General features: G+C 36.3%; 1 protein-coding gene across 1 annotated transcript in view; it reads right to left on the reverse strand.

The window, feature by feature from the left end:
• Positions 1-591: 591 nt before the first annotated feature.
• AQR (aquarius intron-binding spliceosomal factor) overlaps positions 592-26266 on the reverse strand; it is an 84158-nt gene continuing 58483 nt past the window's right edge. The window contains exons 24-35 of the mRNA XM_026480068.4: positions 25601-25710; positions 22819-22954; positions 20540-20749; positions 18640-18777; positions 14791-14862; positions 13543-13730; positions 12698-12869; positions 10392-10562; positions 6498-6583; positions 4953-5127; positions 2399-2512; positions 592-1212 (exon numbers count right to left, since the gene is read on the reverse strand). Of these exons, the coding sequence (XP_026335853.2) occupies positions 880-1212; positions 2399-2512; positions 4953-5127; positions 6498-6583; positions 10392-10562; positions 12698-12869; positions 13543-13730; positions 14791-14862; positions 18640-18777; positions 20540-20749; positions 22819-22954; positions 25601-25710 (1905 nt within the window). The 3' untranslated portion in view covers positions 592-879. The remainder of the gene's footprint in view (positions 1213-2398; positions 2513-4952; positions 5128-6497; positions 6584-10391; positions 10563-12697; positions 12870-13542; positions 13731-14790; positions 14863-18639; positions 18778-20539; positions 20750-22818; positions 22955-25600; positions 25711-26266) is intronic.

The raw sequence follows: 26266 nt of genomic DNA on the forward strand, positions 1-26266 counted from the left end.
GCTGGTTATCTATCAAGAGACCTAAACAGAGCAGAAGACTCAGAACCTCTGCCTTGTGAGAATTCTATCCTACACGGGGGAGTTAAGTTCACTGACTTTCACTGCCTGGATTCTGGATCTTTCTTCTTGCCCAAATGGATTTGCCAGCTTCTTCTTGCTTAGCTGAATGACATATCCTGACTCAGCCTTACCAGCTTGATTTGATGCCATTCTGCCAGCAGTGCAAACATTAGGTGCACTTACTAAAATACAGATACCTGGGCCCTAACCGTGAGATTTGATTCATTAGGTTTAGACTGGTCCCCAAGAATAAACAGACATCCTAGGTGGTTCTAATACATTATGAGACGTGGAGGAAGGAAACTCAACTGACTGGAGAAATCTGTATCTATCTGTGACTGTTAATGCCTCTGTATCAAGGAAGGCAGCCAAGAAAGGTAGGAAAAAAGGAAACACAACTTGAGTATCTGATACTATGAGAGAAGAAACAACTTCCTCCCAATTAGACCACTTAAGGGCGTTTATAGTTAATTTTGGTGTATTCTGTCCTTTTCTTTAGAGAAGTTCACTGAAAATGGAAAGCACGTCTTGTGTATTTATAGGAAATTCTTTTAATATAGGTATGATTACAGATACATTCAATTATAAAAATATCAAAGGAATGGCTATTTGCCCTTCTGACTGAACAAATGAAACTGAGGTTGTTCACACACATACAATTTTCTTTTAAATACACCCAAGAAGACAAACACTGAGATCGGTTACCAAAAGAACACTAATTAGTACCCTGAAAGAGCAGAGCAAATATAAAATACAAAAAAGTAGCTTTACTTAGACTTTATGAAAGAAATGTCCTCCCTAAGAAAGGCCACGGTTGGGCTACTTGGTCTCCTCTGGGGCCGGTGTGACATCTTGAGGGGCACGAGCCTCTGCTGACACAGCTACAGGTCCTGCCACAGCAGCAGTGGTGTCAGATGCAGCAGGGGTGGCTTCCGAATGAGAACTAGCTCCTGTCTCACTGGGGGTGCTCTCAGTCTGACTGCAGGTGGCCTCAATCCGAGAGGCTGACGATTCTTGACTGGAGGTGGCATCTGTATGACTGGATAGGTCAGTTTGAGCAGGACTGGCCTCTTCTTCGGTTTCCAGCTCTGTTTCCTGACTTTGCAATTCCTCACCTTCTTCTACCATAGCAGGTGGCAGCTGTAATAAAGTCTAATGAAAACCAGAAAACACCAATATGAACTCCAATGAAAAAAACACTGGCTTACAAAGCTAAGCTCTCACATGTACTTACTAATAGCTACCGTTCAATTGAAAGTTCTCTAAAACACTGCTGGCCATTTTATAGTAAAAACATAACTCTGATGGCAATGGCCTAGGTCTTGCTGACTCCAAAGATCAAAGTATGTATTAAATCTTCAGAGAAGAAAATAATACGAAAATCTATTAGCTTTTTTAGTAAATAAATTCGCTGTAACACTTCTGCAAAAACAGTGGCTGATTAGGACTAATCCACACAACTGAAGCAAGGGCCAACCTCAATCAAGGAGCCATGTGAAGGGTGGGGAAGAACCAAGCCTTCAGACAAAACCACCGCAGAGAGGGAGCAGCATGGCACGAAGCTTCTGTCCGCACTCAAGCAGAACACGGGAGCAGCTCTCTGTGCTTAGCCTCCCCTTTAGAACGGCTAAAATAAAAAGACCACCCATAACAAGTGCGGGTGGGCATGTGGAGCACCCGCAGCTCTCGCGCACTGCTGCTGGGAGTGCGGTGCAACTACTTCACAAGTGGGTGGGCAGTTTCTTAAAAAGCTGAACACATATTACTCTATTTTTCAGCTATTCTGCTCCTAGGGATTTACCCCGAAGAAAATACAAAGACTGGTACAAGAATGTTCATAGCAGCTTTCTTTGTAATAGCCAAAGTTGGAAAGAACCCAAATGTTCATCAACAGGTCAATGGGTATACCTGGTAGGTCCATATAATGGAATATTATTCGGCAATAAAAAGGAAGGGGCTACAGAAGGAGGGTAAGATCCCTGGCTGCCTAGAAAAGGTGGGAAAGGGACTGGTGAAGGATGAGAAGGGCTACCAAGGGGCACGAGGAAACTTTTGGAGATAATGGGTATGTTCATGATCTTGATTGTGGTGATGGTTTCACAGGTATATACATATGTCAGAACATATTAATTTAGATGCTTTAAAAACGTGGAATTTACTGTAGGCCAAATTACATCTACATAAAGGTGTTATAAAAATATGGATGTTACATGAATAATGGCAACCTTGTTTGGTTTAGCTGGTTTCCCACAAGGAATTGAGTACTTTAAAGGTGTAGTCTGCAAAGAAGACTCCTTCTCCAACAAGAAAAGTAAGAGTGAATTCTGAGAAAGCGCACCTGATGATAATGATGCGTGGTCTGTATCAAATGCAGGTACATGTTGTATACAAAGTTTGCCATCTGGGGCATGTTCTTTATTATCTGTACTTCGTGAGATGGTCGCTCTCCATTCTAGAAGGCAAAGAGAAAGTTAGGGACACTGAAAGATTTGATATGCTAAAAGCGAACATTCCAGGTGCCCATGTCTCCACCTCATGGATAAGCACTACTAGGGTTTGGAAGACATCAGAATAGTACCAGAACGTTAAGATGAAAGTGTGAGAGCCCCATAACGACTTCATAAAGAGAAGAGAGATTCGATTTAAATTTAGCAAAAGGTAGAGACTAGAAGAGAACGAAAGTACTACCTCTTAATTTCAGGCTGGAAAGTAAAACAGGAGTTTGGGTCTAGGAACCCATTTGGAAGAGGAACAGATACATGGTCATTTGAGTAGAGAGAAAAATCAACATGGCCCGAAGTATGATCTCTACTACCTTATATGCTCCAAAGGCAATTTTCAAGTTTATTCAGAAAGAAAATATTAAAACTATTTTCCCTATTTATGTTTTTCTAAAAATAAGCTAACATTACTGTTATTTAATTTACAGAATGTTAGTCATGAGGGTGAATATTCAAAAGGTTTTTTTACTAATGAAGGGCACGGTCGGATACTGAAGTCCAAACTTTGTGGTATGTTTCAGAACTACTGGGGAGGGCTGTTAAACTGTGAGGCTGGCTCCAGCTCCCAGAGACTGAGATTCGGCAGGTCTGACCGAGAACGAGGGGATGCTGATGCAGTAGTTTCTGAACCATCTGAGAAACACTGCTCTACCAGTGCAGGTCAAGTGGTAAAGCGAATGAAGACCATAAAAAACTTGCACTTCTCCCTAAGCCATCCTAAAGATGAACAAGTTTCCTATTTATGGCCAATTATAAACTGTTTACATAGAGTCTCACCCTTTCTTACTGTAGATGACAGTTCAGAAAACCATAAAGGTAAAAAACTTCTATCAAGAGAAGTATTTTTACCATAAAGCAACGAATTAGCGCACATAACGTCAGAAATAGTAAGTGTATTAAATAGTATTTCTCAGAATTAAGCAGGATGGCAGTATCACACGTAGGCAGGTGTTCTTTTGATAGCGGTCACTTTCTGCGAGGGTCACACCTGTGTGCAAAGACTGCCATGCTGTTACAACTACGAAACACGGCCTTCACAACATGGAAGATTTTGTGTTTGGTTTATTTGTTTGCTTATTTTCTGGTGGCTCTGCTGGGAGCTGCCTCTTCTGAGACGCAGGCACTAGCTGTGCAGCCCTCTCTGCCTCCGACACGGGTCTCCTGAGCTGAAGATGGGGAGATGCTCTTAGACCTTAGTCCCCCACGTGTTGGGTAAAGCACTGGTTTTCAAGCCTTCCGTTCACTGGCACTGCCTGATCTCCATGTGCCTCCACTTGCCCCTGCGGCCTCTGCGTAAGAAGACTGTGCCTCAGACCTTGCATTAGGAATCTGCCTGTGTGATAATCAGCCCACAAAAGATTGAAGACTCTGAGCTACAGGACTACGTCCAGATTTCAGAGGCTGACATACAAGGCTTCACATGGCCCCACCCCATCATATCATTCCATCTTATCCTTCTATTCCTCCACAGCAGCATTTCTTAAAAAAAAAAAAAAAAAAAGTACTCAGCCTTAGTATAAAACAGACACACATAATCTCATCTTTTTCTTCAGAGGGAGAGAAAGAAGTGTACTGTGAACATTTAAAACACCTTTATTTAAAACCCAAATGGACCTCTAAGACACTGTATTAAATGAAACATGCAAAGCCCAAAAGTCACAACCTAAAGATGAGTTAGTATGCTAACCTTTATGAAAGAAAGAAAACAATATAAGAAAATAAACACGTATTTGCTTCTTTATGCAAAAGGAGTATAGGAAGGATAAACCTGAAACTAAAGGGACTGGAGAGGCGGGTGGGAAAGGGGAGCAATGAGAAGGGATATGAAAAGGGTAGCAGGGATGAGAAAGGAGGGGAGTGGCACTTCTGAGTATGTCCTTTGTTGCTGTCCCCTCCTACATTCTCCAAAGTGTAGGTTTCTGAAGGGTTCTCCAAGAGCTAAGCCATTTATTACTCTGTTTTAATTAGTTAAGTTCTCCTTAAAGAGCTGAACAGAGGCAGTATAGTACAGTGATTAACATGGATTCTGGCGTCACACTGCCTGGGTTTTCAAATCTTGGATTCTCCATCTATGAGATGCATGACCAAACCACTTAGCTTTGGTAATCCCGTTTCCTCATGTGTAAAATGGGGTTAATAAGAAAACCAACCGAACAGGACTATTAAGTGAGATGAAATGAGATAACGTATGGAAAGACTAACTGCCTGATACATAGCGAATACTCAGTAAACGTCAGCATGTATTATTATTTTGCACAGGAAGTCTAATTCAGTTCCACAGTGTAAGGAGCACTCTACGCCAGTGATCGGATGATCCAGGTGAGGCTGTTCCTAGCTACTGTGGCCGTCTATAGGAAAGTGCTGCTCTACACCATGAAGAAAGAGTCCTACCTTTCTGCTGGTTGGGAAAGGTTCTGTTGGAATTATATGCAAATGAAGTGGACGGGCAGTAAGCTGGCTGAAAGCTGGAGTTAGTTCAAAACAGTTCTGGAAGAGGGATACTCTTGCGAAGATATACAGTCCAAGTCTGGCTCTAGACATGGCCACAACTAAGCGACGGACATCCCTTTGGGAAACAAAAGTAATTAGCATAGTTCAAGATTAATAACATATGTACGCAGCTTTTTTTTAATTTACTTATTCTACTAAATATTCCATTAAGCTATGGCAATAAAAAGTTAAGCTTCTTAAAAACTTGAAGAGAATACATTCAGTTAATCAATATTAAGTGACTAGTTAAACCAAGTAAAGCTACTGCTTTATCACTAACCTCTATGTTGATGTTTATGTTTTTGTGAGGGGAGAAATCATGACTAATGCACTGATTAAAAGGTCTAAGTAGCTACATTAGAATTATGGAACAAGAAGTCAAGTCACAAGAATGTGAAAAAGACAAAAGCACGACACAGTAAGAAAAAAGATGGGAGGGGATGAGGCATTATTCACGTCTTCATACTATGATTTTGGAGATTTTAATTATGTAAATCATAATGATGCCCCATTCAGACAGCAGCTCTAAATCTCAATGCAGAAAAAGAACTGCTTTTTAGAAAAATTCGTCTCCAAATACATGTTTGATAAGTAAGCAAAAATAAACTATTTTAGGATGCAATAGTTTTGAAACAATTTCTCAAAACATTACATCTTTGTTTACTCTTATGTAAAAGTTATCAGTCTAATGGAACTTGATCACTGGGCTAAGCTCCAAATAGATTTTGACTTAATGACAACATTATAACAGCTTGGAGACTTTTCCCTTTATATCTCCTAAATAAAATAATAAATAGCTTGGAGACTTTTCTCTTTATATCTCCCAAATAAAATAATAAAATGAACTCTCATTATATGTTAGTATGTCATATGAGATGAAGGTTTATATAAAACTAAACAGCTGCTTTGTAATAAGAAGATATTATTCCCATAAATCTCTAGCACATAAATACATCACAATAAATGATAAAAATAGATTATTGTTTGTTTTGACAATTCTTAATCCTGGGAGAACAAATGGTTCCTTTATCCTCTAACAGTGAAGCTGAAAGACTGTGTGGGAAAAAAGTCAGAAATCCTGTGCAATGAAAAACATACTCTGAAGACTCTTTTTACCACCTTACCTCTTTTAATTTCTGACACTGTTTCCAACAAATTTAAGATATATATTAAGATTTTATTATAAAATGCTATCTTTTGAGTGTTACTTCAGACTAAAAAGTAAATGTACTAAAATATTTAAGACTCAAAAAATTCAGAAGCAATGACAATAGTTAACTCTATGAAGAATCTGATATTGTTACACTGCAACAAAAAGCTTGCCAAATGCTGCCGTAACAATTAATTATGTTTTAAACTTAAAAAAATTTAAACCCACTAAGCCCAAGAAGTTCAAAATTGAAGCAGATAATACATCTCAATAATATAAAAGTTTTCCTTAGGTACCTCAGATGGCCCACTGCCCTGGTTCGTACTAGAGAAAGAAGAATATAATCATTCTGTTGACCTTGAAATCTGTCAACAGTTGTCACCTAGGAAGAAAAAATGGGAAAAACGGTATATTTTCAAAAGTGCTTAAATAATATGCTAGAAATAAAAATCTTATCATTAAAATAATCAACCTGAAGAGAAAACATGATCATATACTTGGAATTGCGAAAACCAGTTAATGAACACTAGGAAGTAAACCTCAGTAACCAGATTCGGCTATGTCCCTACGTTACTGCACTTACAGCACTGATCTTTACCTCTGCGGACAACCCAGTGACTATCTGTGGAATTAACTGTCTTTCCCCTACTAGACTGCCCAACTCCACGGATGCAGGGACCTGCTAATCTTATTACCTGGTATCCCAGCGTGATGCCCAGCAGTATAACTTAGTATGCTCACTTATTATTTAACATATTCTTAGTTCTCATGGATAGCACCCTTCTGACACACAAAAAATAAGTAATTTTCATAGTGCTTCTTGTTCAGTTTGAAACTATACGTACAACTAGTAAAGTTCATGCAGGTTTCAGTCTGATATTGGCACTCAGGCATTTCTCTTTTTCACTAACTCAACAAAAAAAGTTTAAACGCTTATCTGCACAGGCTATAATTCATGGTCCGTACCTTAAGGAATTTTATAAAACATTTCTTTTTAATCAACTTCACAGAAGTATAATTTACATATAATGAAATGCACTCACTTGAAGTGCCTACTTTGATAAATTTTGACAATATATGCTCCTAGATAAGTGAAGATTTCCATTACCTCAGGGCTCTTTGTAGTCAAAACCATATCCCCAAGCCCTGGGCGAACACTGATCTGCTTTCTGTCACTATGGATTACTTTTTGTCTAAGATTCCTTAAAAATGGAATCGTATTCTTTTTTGTTTGGCTTCTTTCACTTGGCATGTTTTCGAGATTCATCCATGCACTGTGTCCGTTAGAAGTTCCTACCTTTTGACTGTTGAATAGTATTCTGATGAATAGATGTACCACATTTGTTGATCCATCTACCTGTTCACGTCATTTGGGTTGTTTCTGGTTTGGGGTTTTGTTTTGTTTTAAATTTTGATTCCAGTGTAGTTATCATACAGTGTTATATTAGTTTTAGGTGTACAATATAGTGATTCAACAATTCTACACATCACCTGGTGCTCGTCATGGCAAGTGCACTCCTTTTTCCCCAACACCTATTTCACCCAACCGGCCATCCTCCTGCCCATCAGTTTGTTCTCAATAATTGAGTGTTTCTTAATTTGTCTTTTTCCACCCTTTGCTTATTGGTTTTGTTTTTTGAATTCCACATCAGTGAAATCATATGGTATTTGTCTTTCTCTGACTTACTTTGCTTAGCATTACACTCTCTAGCTCCATCCATGTTGTTGCAAACGGCAGGATTTAATTTTAAATGGCTGAACGATACTCCATGTGTGTACGTGTATACACACACACACACACACACTCACATCTTTATTCATTTATCAATCGATGGACACTTGGGCTGCTTCCTTAATCCGGCTATTGTAAATAATGCTGCTATAAACACAGAGGTGTGTGTACCCCTTTGAATTAGTGTTTTTGTATTCTCTGCGTAAATACCCAGTATGTGATTGCTGGATCATAGGGTATTTCTATTTTTAACTTTCTGAGGAACCTCCATACTGTTTTCCACAGTGACTGTAGCAGTTTCCATTTGGTTTGGGGTTATCTTGAATAAAGCTGCAATTCATAGTGTAAGTATTTTTGTGGACATATGTTTTTCACCGCTCTTGAAGGAATATCTAGGAGTGAAATTGCTGAGCTGTATGGTAAGTGTATGTTTAACCTCATGAGAAACTGTCAAACTGTTTTTCAAAGGTGCTGTACCACTCCACACATTGACCAGCGTCGTTCCAGATTCAGAGTTCTAGGTGCTCCCATCTTTGTCAACAACTGGTACACTGTCAATCCTGTCAATTTCAGCCAATCTATTTGGTGTGCAGTGTAACTCACTGTAGTTTTAACCTGCATTCCTCTGACACAGAATGATGGTAAGCACTTTGCATGTGCTTACTGGCCACTGCTATGTCTTCCTGTGTGAAGTGTCTATTCGTTCGCCAATTTTGTATTGGGCTGTCTTTATTTAACAACGACTGTTATAGGAGTTCTTATATTTTGGATTTAAGTCTTTTGCTCTTACGTTTGGATGTAATCCCCGAAAATTTCTGTTGCCAATCTGACCATGTGGAGAGCTTGTCTGAGAACTGGGCTCACACACTCAGAATGGCAGAGCAGAAGGATGAAATGAACCTCGGTCTCTGATGACATCATGGAGTCGCTCTGTAACCCAGCCCTGGAGCCGTTTCACTTTTGTCTTCTTGTTACAAGAGGATAACTTTCCTTTATTATTTAAGTTTTTCTGTTATAAATAAAAGGACTCAGATACTGAGGTTGTTCTACTTCTAAGCTTTCTATATTTCAAAGTTATTAGTTTTTCATTTTTACTTTCTACATGGAGTGTTCAGTGTGTCCTTGCACTCCTTTCAACTGTTTCCATTTCTGTGTTTTTATTTTCTTCTAGCGCACATTTCATCTCTTCCTGAGTTATTAAATTTCTCTGCTTTGTAGTCTTCCCCCATAGAAATGGTTACTTCATTAAACATTTTAAAATTCACAGCCAAATGTGTATTCAAAGTTTTCATCTGTTCCAGGCCAACGTGTTTTTGAAGCAAATGTCTTGTCGGTATGTTTTGATGCCCTCCTTTTTCTCTATATAAATCGAGCTTGAGCTAGGTTCCTTTTTCTCACTATTTAATCGCTGAATAAATGGTTTCTTAGATTACCTATGTGCCAGAGGCTAAGGTGGGGTGAGCTGGATGGCTTCCTAAAGGCTGGGTGGTTTTCACAACAGAAGGTTCTCTTTCCTCTGCTCCTGTAGAGACAAGTCTGCTTTTGGGTGAGCATGGCTCACATGGAGGCTTCTTAGAACCAATTTGGGACCAGAAAGGCTTCTGCTCACCCCAATTCCCACATTCATTGTTCAGTAACAGGAATGTGGCTCTTATGCTTCAGAGTGTGCCACTCACCTTCAGAAAGTGTTTTTGCTGCTTTCAAGACTGCTCCTCTAAATTCTCTTCTTCCCACATTTTCTTCCTGATCTTAGTCACCTGATCTGTGTCATTTCACTAAAAATGTCTTTTGTCTTTCCCTCCTCCCATTTTCCTGTTACTTTTGGATCATTTCCAAGAAAAAGTGAAAGAGCTTCTATACAGCCATGTCTACAATCAAAATCTTAATTTCATCATTAGTAATAGATTTGTTATTCTAACCCTTCAGTCCTTTATTGATATAATCAAGCATCTTCATATTTATTTGATATTACTCCATACTACACAAAAAATAAAAAAAGTATAAAACAATAATCCTCAGGTCTGAAGGTACTCTACAATCTTCCCTCACTCTCAAGAAAGAACACACATACAATAAAAAGCAGTACAAATTATACCTCTGCAAAATAACAAAATAAAAAAATGCCACAATCCTATTTCTACTATAACAGTACATAAATAATATAATTTCATTATCTTTCATTTTATCAACAAAAAGTTTTAGGATCATTTATTTCTGATTACCATAAAAAAAAATCTTCAATGTGGTAATTGAGATAGAAGTTCACAGCAAACCCATAACACTGTCAGACAGGCCTGCGAGAGAATTATTTATAGTTCCTATTATTTCATTTTCTTACGTCTTAAAAGGATATAGCAAAGAGACAAAGTAGAACAATATAAATAACTCGTAATAAAGATAAATTTTCCCATCTTGCCAGCACGATGAGTAAGAGAACCTATCATATTCACAAAACTACCTTATTTGGTCTTCCAATCAATGGATTGCTTCCACATCGTCTATTGATGATGTCACGAATAAGATGCTTCTGCCCATTATATGTTGTCAAAATACTGATCTTATCAGCAGGGTACCCAAGTAAACACATGTACATAAAAAGTGCCACGACATACTCTGCTTCTCCAAGATTCTGTAATGTAAAAATGATCAGATTAGGCATTTATTTTTCTTTTGTTTCAATTTTGCAGAAAGAATGGTTAACTGGCACAATTGTTCATTTATCACACCTCAAGAAGTGAACTCAACTTGGACAAGTGAACAGCTTTCATAAAACTAAAGAATAATCCTATCCTAGGTTAACACTGATAAATAAAAAGAGTATATATGGAATAACCATAAAGTAAAAGTTACCAACTTAAAGGCTTAATATTTCTGGGACCACAACAGTCATAACACCGATCAGTAATACTGTGCTACGGTGTACTGCAACTGGAGGTGTAAAAGAAATCTTAATACAAAGAAGCAAGGTGACCATCTAAGAAGCCAGGAGAAAATCTAGTCTAACAGCCCATGTATCCAGCAGTACTGTAATGGACTCTCAAAATTTGGGGTATTGTTTTTTCTTTTTCCTTACACTTCTTAGTATTTTTTGTGTTTGTTCTCCCCTTATAGAGAGACCACTCTCAGTGGGGAGAGGATGCGGCCTCAAACTGGTTGTCTGGCTTACATTTATGCTTAGCTGAACCTGAAAGCGACGAAGCATACACAAGGCTGCTCTGCCCAGTACAGCAGAGACTAAATTAAAAGCATTAGATGAGAGAAGAAAGTAAAACAAGAACATAAAACATAACATGAAAATCAAAAAAGGAAGACAAGCTGGTTTTCATGTAAAGGCAAAAATAAAATTCTGGAACACCTTCAGGAAAATCATTTAAATATATTCTGGTTCTTGGTTATGCTCTCACAGCTTGAGTTAACCTCTTTCATTTAACTTTTCTAGTTCTTTGGAAGACAGGAGGGAAAAGAAGTCACATGTCTGTAAATCTTTCCACTGTCTGTACTGATAGCAAACTACCTTTATCTAAGCATCAGCTCTATTAGTATAGATAAAAACAAAACAAAAACAACCTTTTGGTGTATATGCTGCTGGATCTTTTTATAGACATTATCTGTATATACTTCTATGTTTTGCTGTTCCTCTTAATAAAATCAGATGGGGCGCCTGGGTGCCTCAGTTGGTTAAGCATCTGACTCTTGATTTCAGCTCAGGTCATGATCTCAGGGTTGTAGGATCAAGCCCTGTGTCAAGCTCCATGCTCGGGGGAGTCTGCTTGAGATTCTCCCCCTCTCCCTCTGCAGCCTGCACTCCCCCACCCCCACTCTCTCTCTCTCCTAATAAATAAATATAAATCTTTAAAAAAAATAGGACACTATAAAATATATTTTGCAACCTAGTTTTTTTCATTTAATATTTAACATAAACATTTTTTCAGTAAACAAAGTTATAATGTTATCATACTCAGTGCCTATTCATTATATGGAATAGGCAATAATGTAATTAATCCCTACTGATAGGTACTTTGGTTTCTCATTTCTAAAATAATATGCAGTGAAAGAAAAAGATCTGATGGACATTTCAGTATATAAGTTTTTGCAAACTTGTCCATTTATTTTTTAGGATAAATTCTTCAGAGTGAGGACACTGCTTTTAATACATACTGACAATCTGTTCACCAAACTGCTTTCCTTCCAGCATTGGTTGAGTATAGAATTTCCCTAAACCTACTCCACACTGAGTATTATCAGAGGTGAAAATGCAGTCCAGTGGCTTATACTTGCTACAAATCTCTTTTTTTGTGAACTGCATATTCTTAACCTTATTCATTTTTCTGTTGGGGTGTTGATTATTTTAAAAAGTGATTTATAGGAGTTCTGTATATATATTCAGAATTCAACCCACAGTCTGTTAAGTCTTGGAAATAAATTTTGGTCTCCAATCAATATTTTTCTTTATGATTTCTGTTTTTGGTAATGAGCTTAAGACCTTTCTTACCCTAACGTTATCTATTATAAATATATATGTACTATGTCTGTATATATTATATATTAAATCAGTATCTTCTTCTTTCTAGTGTGTTTATAGTTTCTTTTCTTTGGTGTATATATCTTGAATCTACCTGAAACAGAAATTTTTGTGTTGTGTGTGAAGTGGGAACTTAATTTTGTTTTTTCAATGGCCAGCCAAATGGTTCAGTATTACTGATTTAGGTAGTAATTCAGCTAGTTAATGCAAAATAAACTTAAAAGTTTTATGTTTTTTCTTACCTGATAAAAATAAGGATTAGGTTCAGACTCTCCCACTCCTTGAAAATCTTCCACATTGATGAGCTGGAAGTCGTAAAGCAGGCCAGCATTTGCTGTACTAAACTCTGGCAAGAGCTGCACGTGGGGTAGGTTTCCCAGATTCTTGTATCGCCAGTTGTAGAGGTTACATAAGCTTTCCAAAGACAACCCCCCGCAACAGGAAATATTAGTGATGCAAAATCTCCTTTTAATATACATAAGGGGGTTCCTAAGGAGCTGTGCTCTTCCTTTTAATTTTCATGTTCACCATTTTGCACTCATCTTTTTAGCAATAATGGTTTTTCAACTTGCCTCCCTGCTTCAAGTGACCAAAGGTCAGAAGACTTGATATTATAGAAATGAAGCTCTATTGTGTTCTGAGGTAAATGCTATCTTTACTCCTTAAATAAAAAAAATTAGGGAAGAGTCTGTAAATTGAGGAATATTTTGAGGTAATTATGAGATAGGGCCTGTACACTTAATGTAAGTAAGAACTGGTGTGTTTTCCTCTTGTTCACCTTTTGCTTTAGATTTCAAAATGATATTCATATTAACGATATATCTTCTGGGGGCATGGAGAAAGAGGAAGGGACCGTGAAAAGAAGCTTTAGTTTACAAGTCATATAAATTAATCTCAGTGAATGAAGTGCAGGAAATAACTCGGTCAGTTCACACGCCATGCAGAAAGCAATACAGGTGCTTTCAGATTTGTAGATGGCAGGTTCCTAGACAACAGAGAACTCTAGAGTCTCTACTGAATATGCTATCAAATAGTTGGATCGTGGAGCTGGGGTCCTTAAATAAAGGAGTACTTAAGGCTCCTTCACCTTGCCCTGGCTCTTCCTTGGGCATCAAGGTCCACAGTAGGAACTCCAACCCGGACAAAGCGAGTGAAGAGAGACTGCTCCATGTTTGAATACTTCTGAAAGGCCATATTCTTAATGACTGGAGGCAACTGGTGATGATCACCGATCATAATCCAGCGTTTCAGTCGGCTAAAACCATCTTGAGGGTTCTAGAAATGAAAAGTGAAGAGATGACAAAATATTCTGATCAATATATTGTCCTTTTAGTCTCTAATTAGTCGCTCAAGAGTCCCGCTATTTAAAAAACGGCTTTATTGGCTTACTAATTCTTATTCAGCAGCTCCACAGAGAGAAAGCTGGAAAATTTACAGAATGACTTGTGAACCACAAATACGTGCCATCACCCTTGTGACTGACAGTGGGTGAGGGAAGGTGGAGGGATTGAGAATGCAAGTGTGGAATTACCCTAATTGACAGGTAAGGCAAGCCAAAGGGGTCTGGGAGACTCAGGTCAGAATTAGGCAAAGGGTGCCCAAGCAGGGAAGTGGACAAATGTCAAAGTAGATGCTTTGTATTACAATTATGCCAAGAGCCAGTCTGAAAACCCCCAAAGCAGTAAAAATTACGTTTTTAATTTCCCATACTACTACTTCGATTTTCTACTTTACACATCTCCTTGTTCCTTGAAACATACCCTGATAAAACGCATGCCAAGTCCCAAATAACTTGGCTTATAAAACAACTTTTAGAACCCAATTTATCTATAAATTAAAGCAGTCTCTATTCTTAAATTGGGAATTCCACATTTTGTTTCTAATTCTTCCACAGTAAAGACTATTGTACGATAAGAAATATTCTTAAACATCGGTATTTAGCTCAGAAAAATTTAGGCATAAAATAAAGAAAAGCAATGTACTCAGTGAACATCAAAAACAATTCTAGAACCAACTCTAACAAAAGAAATGAAAAAAATAGCTCATCTACCCTCCAGACTGCATAACAATGTAATTTTCTTGATTAAAATTACTAAGTCTTTTCAAAACTTAAAGATAAACTACGAATTTTTAAATAGTACTCCCGGAAACAAAACAAACTACTAAATAACCAGTGAATAGATTAAAGGAAGTTTATAGGCTTAAAATAGAATAGCAAACATAATGAAGTTAAAGAGAATATATAATTATGACAATTAGCACCCCAAAACTGTGTAGCTTTTTGACACTGCCCCCCGGAATCCTTCTTTCTTTGTCTCAGATCTCCACTTCTTACCTGTAGAAGAAGGGGTATAAAAGTTTCTATCTCCAGGATCTGTGCAGCCTCTTCCATTAAAATGTTGTCATACTGAGAAATGGAGAAAAACGAAAGCTTGTCAAAAAGACAGCTTGAAAGCCAAACAACTACCACCATAACTATAACAACTATCCAAAAAAAAAAAAAAAAAAAAAAAAACCCAAATAATTTCAGATTAAAAAAAAAATCATACAAATTATTCAAACAGAAAGTTCATGATCTTTTTTATCACGATGCCCCTGCTTTTTTAGTTCAAGTCTGTAACCGCAGGGAAGACCCCTGAACATACAATTCTACCTTGAAGAGATCCTGCATCATTTCTTGCACTGCATACCAATTAAGTTATTTTCAATTCAGTTCATTAAGTTCTACATAAGCAAGAATCTATTTATGATTATATATGAGGTCATTTCCATTGGTACTCTTACCCTAGGTAGCATTTTGGGGTATTTTTTCTCCCCTTATGAATCCCACCCAGCACTTGACGATCTACCTCTGTTACACTTCTGGATTCGGTCTGTCATCAAAGCATGCAATTTTGTCTTCAAAACTCTTTCTCCATTTCTACTACCACCACCACTAAAATCTAAGCCACTGCTCTGACTACTGCCAGAAGTCTTTTACTAGCCCCTCCCCTTCCTGGTTTACCTCCCCTAAAACACTGATACAACTGGCATCAGATCATGTCACCAACTGGTTTCAAACCCTTCATTAGCTTCCAATTACCTTAGGAAAAAAATCCCTGAACATGGCCTGTAAGAGATGTATTAATCTATATTCAATTTGGCCTGTCTTCCTCTCCTATCTTAAATGCCACATTCTCCTTTACTAATTCAACTTCAACCACGTTGGCCTATTTCATTTTCTTAGAAATGGCAAAACCACTCTGGCCTTAGGCCCTCTGCAATACTACTCACTCTTCATTTTTTGTCTGCTTGGGTCTTCCTCATTCTTAAAGTACCAGCTTAAAACCCACTTTATCCACATATTCTCTGACCTCCCAAGTTAAAACTGATTTCACAGAACTCTGTTCCTTTGTCTCACAGCACATCACAATTTGTAGTTCTATCTGTATATTTACTTGTTTGATGCCTGCATCCTTCCACTAGCCCAGTTTCCAGTAGCATCAGGCACTGCACATTTGTAAAATAATGTAAAATCAAGTCTTTCTTCAACATAAGGAAATTTCATTCTCTCTTTGATGATTACTGCTCTCCCATCTGCTCAATTCTCTTCTAGATCTATTCTCAACATGTTTTCCTTCCCCTCCACTTCTAATTCTGCTTGTTACTTAGTGTGACATCCTCTTCCTTGTCTTACTAGTAAAATACCTTCTTTGAGAATCTCACTAAGGACAAATTAGAGTTCCTTTGTTTTGTGTTTTTAAAGTTTTCTCCTCTTATTTTGTTTCCTAGGAAGGTGGAAGGTAGGAGCATATTTACTCTTAATGCTTAATTAACTCTTTTATTTTTTATTTATTTTATTATGATTATTTTTTCAGTTTCAGCTATCCTGCCAGGCTACCCTATTAACTCTGTTTTTAAATGAATTGTTTACATACACTATAATTTCTGTTACTCATTTTTACCAAACTGTGCTTGCATCTCTTTGTCTAAGACAAGTAGCTGACATGAATTTCCATTGGACATCCAAAGATGAAAGTTAAGGTTCAATTTTGTACTGTTATTGAAAATACCTAAAAGTATGTGGACAGGTGTCTTCTCTAGCTCTATCTGATGCTGAATTTCCCTATTACAAGGATTAATTAGGTCATCCTCATGGGAGCTTAGGAGGAGGAGTTCTAGGATCCACATTTTCTCACACATCCCTGTGTGGACTCTGAAGATAACAGACACGATATGCAAAACAGAGTGGCAGCAGCTCAAGATGGCTTAAAGAGCCTGCTCTCTGAAAAATAACTCTGAAAACCTAATGCAATTTAACTTACAAAAAATGTATCTATAGATTCTGCTTTTTAAAAAGTGATTTTAATCACAAAGCAAAATTGTGATTAAACCTCACAACCATATTGGGCATATTAAGGAAGGAAAAGACCACATGACTTTGTATGCATGTCTCCCCGGGGCCTGGCACAGGGTCAAAAGACAATGTTGAAAATGCAAATTTATTTATTTATTTATAAATAAAGATTTTATCTATTTATTTGACAGAAAAAGAGAGAGAGAGCGTAAACAGGGGGAGCGGCAGGCAGGGGGAGTGGCAGGCAGAGGGAGAAGCAGGCTCCCCGCTGAGTAGGGAGCCTGATGTGGGGCTTGATCCCAGAACCCTGGAATCATCACCTGAGCCATAAAGGCAGATGCTTAACCAACTGAGCCACCCAGATGCCCCTAAAATGCAAATTTAACATTCTTTATTGATACAGATAAAAAGAACACAGAAAATACTAAGAGTTGAAAGAATGGTTAATCAGGGGAGTAGGGGACTGCCCTTTCTTCATGTTAAATACTCTACAAGTTTTTAAATGCTTAAACTAGATGTAGGGGAAGTTTGATAAAAATAAAACTTCAAAATTAAAAGTATAAAAGATCTAAGGAATACTATCAGCGCTCATGCTAACTATGTACGTATAGCACTATGTAAGTAAATGGTTAATGGAAGTTTGATAAGCTCCAAGTCGTGTTTTTAAGAATATGATGTGAAAAGCTGCCCAACACCATAAAATGTTAATTATGATTGCATCATTTCCTTTGTTATTAAACTGATATGATTTAATATCAAATACAAAGCATATTGTATATGTCACCTCCAAGAACAAAACAGTTAGGTGAAAAATTCTCACTAATAATTTGCAAAAGGGTAAGTTCACACCACTACCGTAAGTTCACAGTACCTTTTAAGAAATTATCATGCTTGTGCTAACCTTGCAGCTGAGGAACCTTCCATCCAAGACAGCAACTACTCTATCACCTTGAATTTATTTAGCACTTATCCTCCAGTGAGCTCACAACATTTAAAAATTGTCACTTACATTAATAACAAATGCTATGCTAAATTTGAATTCAAACCAGTATGCAAACCCTATTTTAAACAACAGATAAACCAACTGCAGAGAAGTTAAATGACTTGCATTAAAGTCAGAGTTTAGGCCAGTATCACTAGCAAAGTTATAAAGAGTCTGCAAGTTCAAATTTACTGCTTATTTATTACATTCCACTTTAAACGAGTCATGGGTTATCAGGCTCTCCTGTCTTTATCATATGATGAAATCATTTTAATATCTCATCTACAGTCTTATAAAGAAGTGTATTCCATATCCTTATATGGAAGGCCTTCCATCTACTGAATGAACAAGTAAGTGAGAGTGGATGTGTATTTAAAACATGAACAATGTAAGCATATAAATGTGTAATAGGTGAAAAACATTGTCAAATATTATATTTATAGCTTTTAGTTATGTTTGGAGATTTTTTAACATAGTGAAAACAAATCAAGTTGCTTTAACAAATATTAGAATTTGGTTAGACAATGATAGCGTTATGTTACTTAATGGACATATTACTGTTAAGCAGACTTCGAAAAATCAGACTTAGAGTTCACTAATCATATAAACATCAGAGGTTATCATCACTTTCAGAAGAGACATTTTTAAGTAATTATAAATATGAACTTCAATAAGAGGTAAGCCAATCTTCAAGGGAAATGGCCTTGGTAAAGGAAAGGAAAGGAAGAGAAAAGGAAAGGAAAATTTAAATAAATAAAAATTAAAAAAAAAAAAAAGGAAAAAGAAAAAGAAAAGGAAAGGAAAGGAAAGAGAAACCTAACAGTTGAATAGATGCTCAACTGAAGAATGAAACTGTAAGCCCCCACCTTGAAACCTAGCTTGACTAAATCATGTCGTTTTAAGGCAGCGTGAGTACAAGTCATAGCAATGATTTTGGCTTCTTTCACCAGGAGGTATTTAGATCTGTCCAGTCCGCTTCGAAGCAGTTCAGAAGCTCTGAATTCCTATGGGAGTGGGGGGTCAGTGAGAGAGTATTTTAGAAAAATAAACATGTTTCATGCGTACATTTATACAATCCAGTTTATCAGACTTAATTCTGGATTAACATAAATATATCATAAACTAAGCCTAATGAATCACAATTCTGTTCATTATTAATTAGGTACTAATTAAGTTCATATAATAACTGATACTCAAGCTAGAATTTGGACTGTTGTTTTATATAAGGTAAAATATTGACAGTTATCAACAAGAATACTGAATAAATATCTATCACCACGGTATCTACTCAAGGTCCCACTACGAAAACAGAAACTTTTTCAAATATTCACAACAAAGGGAATTTAATGCAGGGGTCTGGTTCCATAGCTGACAAAGGAGCACAAAAGCCAGCCAGGGAATGAATGGTTGAGGTAAGCCGGAGATTAGCGATAGCAGGAAGTTTGACTATTCCTATGCTAGGACAGATAAGGGAAGGAGGCAGTGTTACCAGAGCCCAGGGACTGGGGTACCAGAATAAGCTAGAAAACAATCACAGCATCCAGGCCAACAGAAACTGGAGCCATGGAAGAGATGAAACCCAAGACAACTGGTAGAGAAATATCGTAGCTTCTCTATTTCAGCCACCTTTTTATTGGCTAAACCCAGCCAGAAGTCAGCTGATATGGGAGGCCAGGAAATTAAACCTCCAAGAATCAGCCCCACCTCTGACCATGCAGAGTCCCCCACAGAGCAGGGCAGAAGAATGGACAATAGATATTAAGCGAGAAGCAAACAAGCCCAAGCAGAGTACCTCATATCAAGTATTATAAATTCTGAACATTATGTCATACGTTAGATATTTTTAACATTTTTGTTTTTAAATAAAACATGAGAGATACAGGAGAAGTACTCTGTTTAAATCTCTCCCCACCCAAGACAGCTACTATTATGAATTAAATGTTTTTATCCTTTTACTTTATTATAATCATAAACATACTCTAATAATGTTTTGTAGGTTCTAAAATTTTATTTATTATTATACCATATATTTATTATTCTGTACCCACCACCTACCTACCTACCCCCCTACCTATATCATACATCGGTATTTACTGAACATATACTATGCGCCAGATACTCCTCTAGGAAATAGAGATATCATCTTACCTAAAAGGTAGAAAGATAAAACAGACAAAGTTATTGCCCGTTTTACCTGGAGGAATCCTAAATCATCTTACTGAGGAATCTGAGACTGAATGTGATCCCTTACTGGCTCTGCTAGAGTCTTTAAATGATGTTTTCCATAGAGAATGATAAACGAGGAAAGCACGGGAGGTGGTTTATGTGCCTGGATTCCAGACATTTTCTTCTCTTCTTATTTTACCTTAATACTCAAGATAAATCAACCTGCCTAACAAAGCTACCACACTTTTTGCCACTGGTCAAAAAGTATGAAGAACTCAGAAGGGCCATGCGGCAGTCTCAGATTCCAATTCAAAGAAACACTGTTGACTCTCTTGAGGGAAGCATTCCTTTCTTCAATGCTAGGACTTTTACACCAGAATAGTCAGAATAATGGGGATTCAATTTATATCTTAATTTTTACTCACTTCTTGAACTAAAACTATAAATGTTTTCAATAATCTCACTTAAAAGTAACAATCGGGTTTGTAAGATGTGAATATTCCACATTTACTTCATTGAAAACAAAAAAGAGCAACAACAAGAAAACCAACTAAACTTAAAGCCTTTAAAGGCAAGTTAAAAAAACCTGAGAATCCTTACCTCAAGCTGAGTGAAGATTTTCTTAATATGCCTGAAACATCCTTCAGCAATCTCCATGTCTTCTTCATAAGATCGGCCTTTAAAAATGGGTTGAGGGGCGTTTGCAAAGTACTCATGAAAAGGGAAGAAAGTGGAGACTTCCGTGACATCTGGCAGCGTATTACCTTTATTTTTCACTTTGCTGATATATTCTTCCCAACGAGACATGACCTATGAAAAAAAGGGATTTGAGATTAAGTTTCCTAGGTAACTATTATGTTTTAAATGACAAAATAAAAAAAAAGAAAGCTAGTAAAAATAAGATCTACTAAGTAAAGGGAAAGAAAAAGAAAAGCAATCCCTTACCTAACAAGACTATTTCTTATCCGAGTCACTGACATATTGCCCTTTTTAAAAAGTGACCTTTAAGATTATAGAAAAAAGTTTCTTTAATCAAAAATAGAAAAACTAGGGGCGCTTGGGTGGCTCAGTCAGATGTCCGACTCTTAGTTTCCGCTCAGGTCATGATCTCAGGGTCGTGAGATTCAGTTGGGTTCTGTGCTGGGTGTGAACCCTGCTTAAGATTCTCTCTCTCCCTCTGCCTTGCTTCCTCACACCGCCCACCACACACTCTCTCTCAAAAGAAAAAAATACATGTGTATATATAAGGATAAATAAAAATATAAATAATTTATAACTATATATAAACTGGAAAGAATCTCAGGGTCATCTATGGGACCTTATATCAGACATTTCAGATTCTCCATGTATACTCCAAACAGTATTACTGATGCTTAGAAAACAAACAAAAAAACTAATTCTCTGGACAAAGAAATTCTGTATTTTTTCATTATCTCAGTTTTTCTCCATAAACGGTAAGTCCCACTTTAGCGGCATTTTAGTAAATGCCAACCCGTCTTCCAGACCTTTACATTTTTCCAATTCTCTTTAGTATATTTACAAAGCACTTCTGTTAAACTGAGTATATATTTGAAAACTCATTTTATGACTTTTGTGATATAGTTCAACTACATACTGGTATGTTTTACTATGCCTCTACCATGCGGTTCCTGCTTAATCTCAATTTTGGTAATTCTCCCAGTCAGGGTTTCTCCAAGTGTGGTTCTTAGGCAGAACATCTGAGAGGCTAAATAAAGATGTAGACTCCTGGATGCCACCTCCTACTGAAAAAGAATCTCCGGGGACAGAACTTGACAATTTCCTTTCAAAATAACTTTCCCAATGTGATTCTTACATGTTGAAAATTGTTGATCTGCACTGTGAAGCTTCAAGTTCTTTTTTTCCAAATCGATTATTTAAGCCTCCACAAATTTATAGATTATTTCTCCTACTTTTAAAGGTAGTTTTCACTGAGAGCCTAGTGATTTTTATTTTGTGCCAAATATATATTTAGGCATGTTCTTTACTCCATTACTCAAAGTGATGAGTCCAATGCAGGCTACTTTGCAAGATAATTGTATATCTTCTCTGTGTCACATGAAACCATGAAATCTGATCATTTTGAATGGATTGAATTGGTCTGTGTATCTACTTACAAGCGTTCACCTATTCTTTCATACACATTTTAAAATTTCTATGTTACAATTTGGACTTAAAATATACAAATAGCATGAGTACAAAGAGAACAAAGTTATATAAAATTCTCCATTATACGATTATGCCTTAATCTGCTTAAAATTATTTGTAAACTAACTGACTATTAAGGTTTACTTTTGTTCATTTAATTTAGTTTTCTATTACTCAATGGTTTTCACACCTAAAAAATTAACCCTAACCAAAGCAAAAGCACACCTCTAAATTGAAGTCAAAAGAATTTTTAACTTAAATTCCTACTTTGAAATTAGTTCTAAAACATAATTTATTTTTGGAAATTTGAAAGGAGAGTATGTTTTTCTTCATTAGTTGATTAATATGAATAGAAGTAGGTTAGAGAACTGTACTTTGTTACCACTGGGTAGCAAGCATATTTAGTTATATTTCTACAGTAATGAAAACAAAGAGAGACTAGAAAATTTGTCAGTAGCAAGAAAGAAAAAAGAAAAAAATTTAAAAAGTAGCAACATTGGCCTTTCAGTGAATGAGTCATCAAGTGAAGCTATTTAGCCAAGAAAATCAAAGATAATAGGAAATACAAACATTTAATATTCACAAATATAGCTTTGGCAACAGCATACATTTTAATCTACTCAACGAAAAAATAGGCTTTCAAGAAGGATTTCAAGAACCCATCCCGGTTTCCAACTGAAGACCATATGATTTAAAAACTCTTAATTTCTTACCTGATATAAGAAGAAATAGCCTGCAGTTTCACAAGTATATGAAGCATCTCCTGGAACCCCTAGACTCTTTTGTAATCTTTTGACTTCTTCTAAAAGTTCTATTCTTCGAGCCAGGACATAATTAACTCTTCCATATCTAGAAATTTCAATTAGGCAAAAAAGCAAAATTATGTAATGAAGAGATTTTTAAGGAAACTGACAGCAAAACGTTTAAGAAAATCGTATAAGAAAATCGTAATGGGGTGGCTTGGGTGGCACAGTCAGTTAAGCATCAGGCTCTTGGTTTCAGCTCAGGTCATGGAAACGAGCCCCTCCCTGGGCTTCATGCTCAGCACAGAGTCTGCTTGAGATTCTCTCTCCCTCTTCTTCTGCCCCCCCCATCTCTCTCTCAAATAAATACATCAATCTTTAAAAAAAATAATAAAAACTATAAATGGCCAAATAGAAAAAAAATACCAGTAGAAAACACTGTTTATATTTAATATAAGTGGTAGCTCTTGGATCAGTGTTGATCTGCAAACATGTCAGTGGTCTGTGAGGGAGGAAAATGAACTGTATTACCAAATGCACCATTTAATTCTTTTTTTTTTTTTTTAAATAACAAGGTCTTCACAAAGAGGGAAACAGGACAGTGCCTTCTGGTGCTAGTTCATCTCATCACAGACCAAGAATACATAGTTTACAGATTGGCTGCTTTGAATGACCCGGTTTAACCTATCATAGAAGTAGATTAGTTCTAAAGGCTTCGGGAAGTAATTTTAAAATGTATTTGATCATTCTTTGTTATCCTAGCATGTAGCCAGGCACCTGAACCTAGTAGGTTCATAAATATTTGCTGAATGAGTAAGAAAACTGGAATTTGAGGAGTACCTGGCTCAGAGGCACGTAATTAAGAAAAAAGCAGTGAATCAGAATTCTTTCCACAATAACAAAGTGCCTCCTCTAACAACCTTTTAACATTACACAAAAAATAAAATAGTATAAACACTGCTGCTGTCATGTTTAAGGACTGGACAAAGAGAGAAATCTTGAATGCCCCACAGATCAGAAATTCACCTTTGAGGCAGCAAGAATGATGGAGAATAAAGGGATATAAAACAGAGTCTATGTTTTAAGAATTTTCCAACTTAGAAGGATATAAACGTTACACCAGGTAACCTTTTTCTGTTTGGTTATCTAGAGCTTAATATACTTTTTCTGTAATCAACACTTTGGTAATGAGAAAAAAACTGAAGATGCTTGTAAGATACCAAAATTCTTGTGATATAGGGTTAAATTTAAAAAGTAATATACAATGGAACTCTATGTACTATTTACTCGATTACTCTGTAAATCTAAAACTATACTAAAAAAATAAAATCTTAATTTAAAGAAGCAATGTATACAATTATAAATAATAGCATGTTTACAGATGATTATTAAGAAGACTAACAAAAAGTTGTTTTGGAGTAGTGGAATTATGGATGACCATTCCCTTTCTACTATCTCACAAAGTCTGAAAATTTTTCTTTAGGGAAAATGATATTACTCTTATTATGAAATGATACTATTTTCCTTTTTAATTACAACAAAAGGAGAGAAATGAAAGAGTAAGTCCAACCAAATGAGCACATACCTACTAAGAACCTGGGGCTTGGCTTATGTATCAGAAAGCAAAAAATATTTTTTTCTTCAGAAACTTGGTATTACCTTGGTATTTTAAAGTTCTACTGTTCTATTACAATATTTAAAAAAAAACTATAAATTCTACTGCAGTGTAATTATAATTACAGTATTTAGCATTTCACCAGCACCTTTATGTTCACTGAATGCTGGATTATTAAATTTTAGAGTCTAGACCACTTTTGTAAGTTGAATATGAGGAAATATTCACAGCAGGAATTCAGAGAAGTATCTCTGGCTAATCCAAAATTAAGAATCCAGAGCCCCAAATAACTTAATGGGTGTTTTTCTTTGCCCTATGATTTTTTAGAAGCTAACAAATGTCTGGTGAGCTCTCTGATAAAAGAACTCAAAATAGATGCAACATAATAATTTAATACTTCTTCAGCTCTTTTGATGTCTATGATCAATTTAGTCAAGGGCCACGTTTAATAGCCAAAGGCTGTATTAAATATGTGCAGCTGTCTTTTATGATGATTATCTGAAATCATGCTTTAAAAATGTATTTAAATATAAATATATGAACTATTACAATGAAAGTTTGAAGAGAAAACCTAAAATACTAACAGCAGAAGAAATCTGATTTGTAAAATGTTAATCACTTTATTTCATGTAATGTTAAATATAAAGTCCAGCTAAACAGCAATTAACTGTCATAAGACTTCTAACCCCAAAGCTTATACTGTCATTAATCTTCAATCGTGTTTCATTAAATGAACCAACTTCTTAATCGATACCTAAAATATACACAAGTTAAATGTCTGGATGAAATGTGGAAAGAAAATCAGGTAAGCTAATACAGTTTGAGTTGGCAACATTAAAAATTACCTCAATAAGTAGAGAACAAATGGCAATTTGTAATTTTAAAAAGATGAACAAGATAACTCTCTTTACTGAAATAACTGTATTCTTTAGAAAAAAGTGGCATAAACACACAGAACTGGAGTTGAGGGAGATTATGACCAGACTTTTAGGTGAACTCCAAGTAGGTTATGCTAGAACCTTTCAGAATCAAGTTATATTATTCATGACACTTGTCTCTTGGTGTTTTTTTAATAAAGAAAAAGAAGGTTAAAAATTGTTTTGTATGTCATTTCAAGACTCATCCCCGTTTGCCCACCTGCTGAAATCTTTCTCTGTCTCCAGCTCTTCTTCCCCATGACCAAGACGCAGCAGGTGGCGCTCATCAATGTCTAAAGCCATGATCTTCTCAAACAACTGGTTCAGGGCCTGGAGAATAAAACAAAAAGGATAAGGATGAATTTTAATGAACCAGCAGCTCCTTTAAAAGTAAGGAAAACTAACATTTAGAAGGACAGAAAAGAATGAGCATTGTCCAGTCAGATAAGAATCAACTTCAAAACACAGAAAGAAACAAGTCTTACGTTAGGTCATTTACAATTTAAACAAAACAGTGTTTTTCTTGATTTCTGATATTGTTGCCTACATATATTTGGCCAACTGAATAACTGAAAACCATAAAAATCATCTAATCATTAAATATTTGCTTCTAATTTATGAAAAAAAGAAAGGCTTTAGATCAGTTTCTGTTTTCCCCAAATAGTAAGAGTTACTAAAATAATTAATAAACACACCAAGATTTCACTCAATCGAATATCCATGGGTTGCAGAAAACTGAAACATTTTTGTGGTTGGAGGACTCTCAGGCAGTGAGTGTGTAGGTGGAATATAACAAGAAGACCAAACACTGGAAAGATAAAGCGCATCATTCAAATCTTAGGCCAAAGGTCTAGAGTTCTCTATATACACCAATGAGCAGAGCACT

The sequence above is a fragment of the Ursus arctos genome, unplaced genomic scaffold (genome assembly GCF_023065955.2).
Source record: "Ursus arctos isolate Adak ecotype North America unplaced genomic scaffold, UrsArc2.0 scaffold_36, whole genome shotgun sequence".
Taxonomy (NCBI): domain Eukaryota; kingdom Metazoa; phylum Chordata; class Mammalia; order Carnivora; family Ursidae; genus Ursus; species Ursus arctos.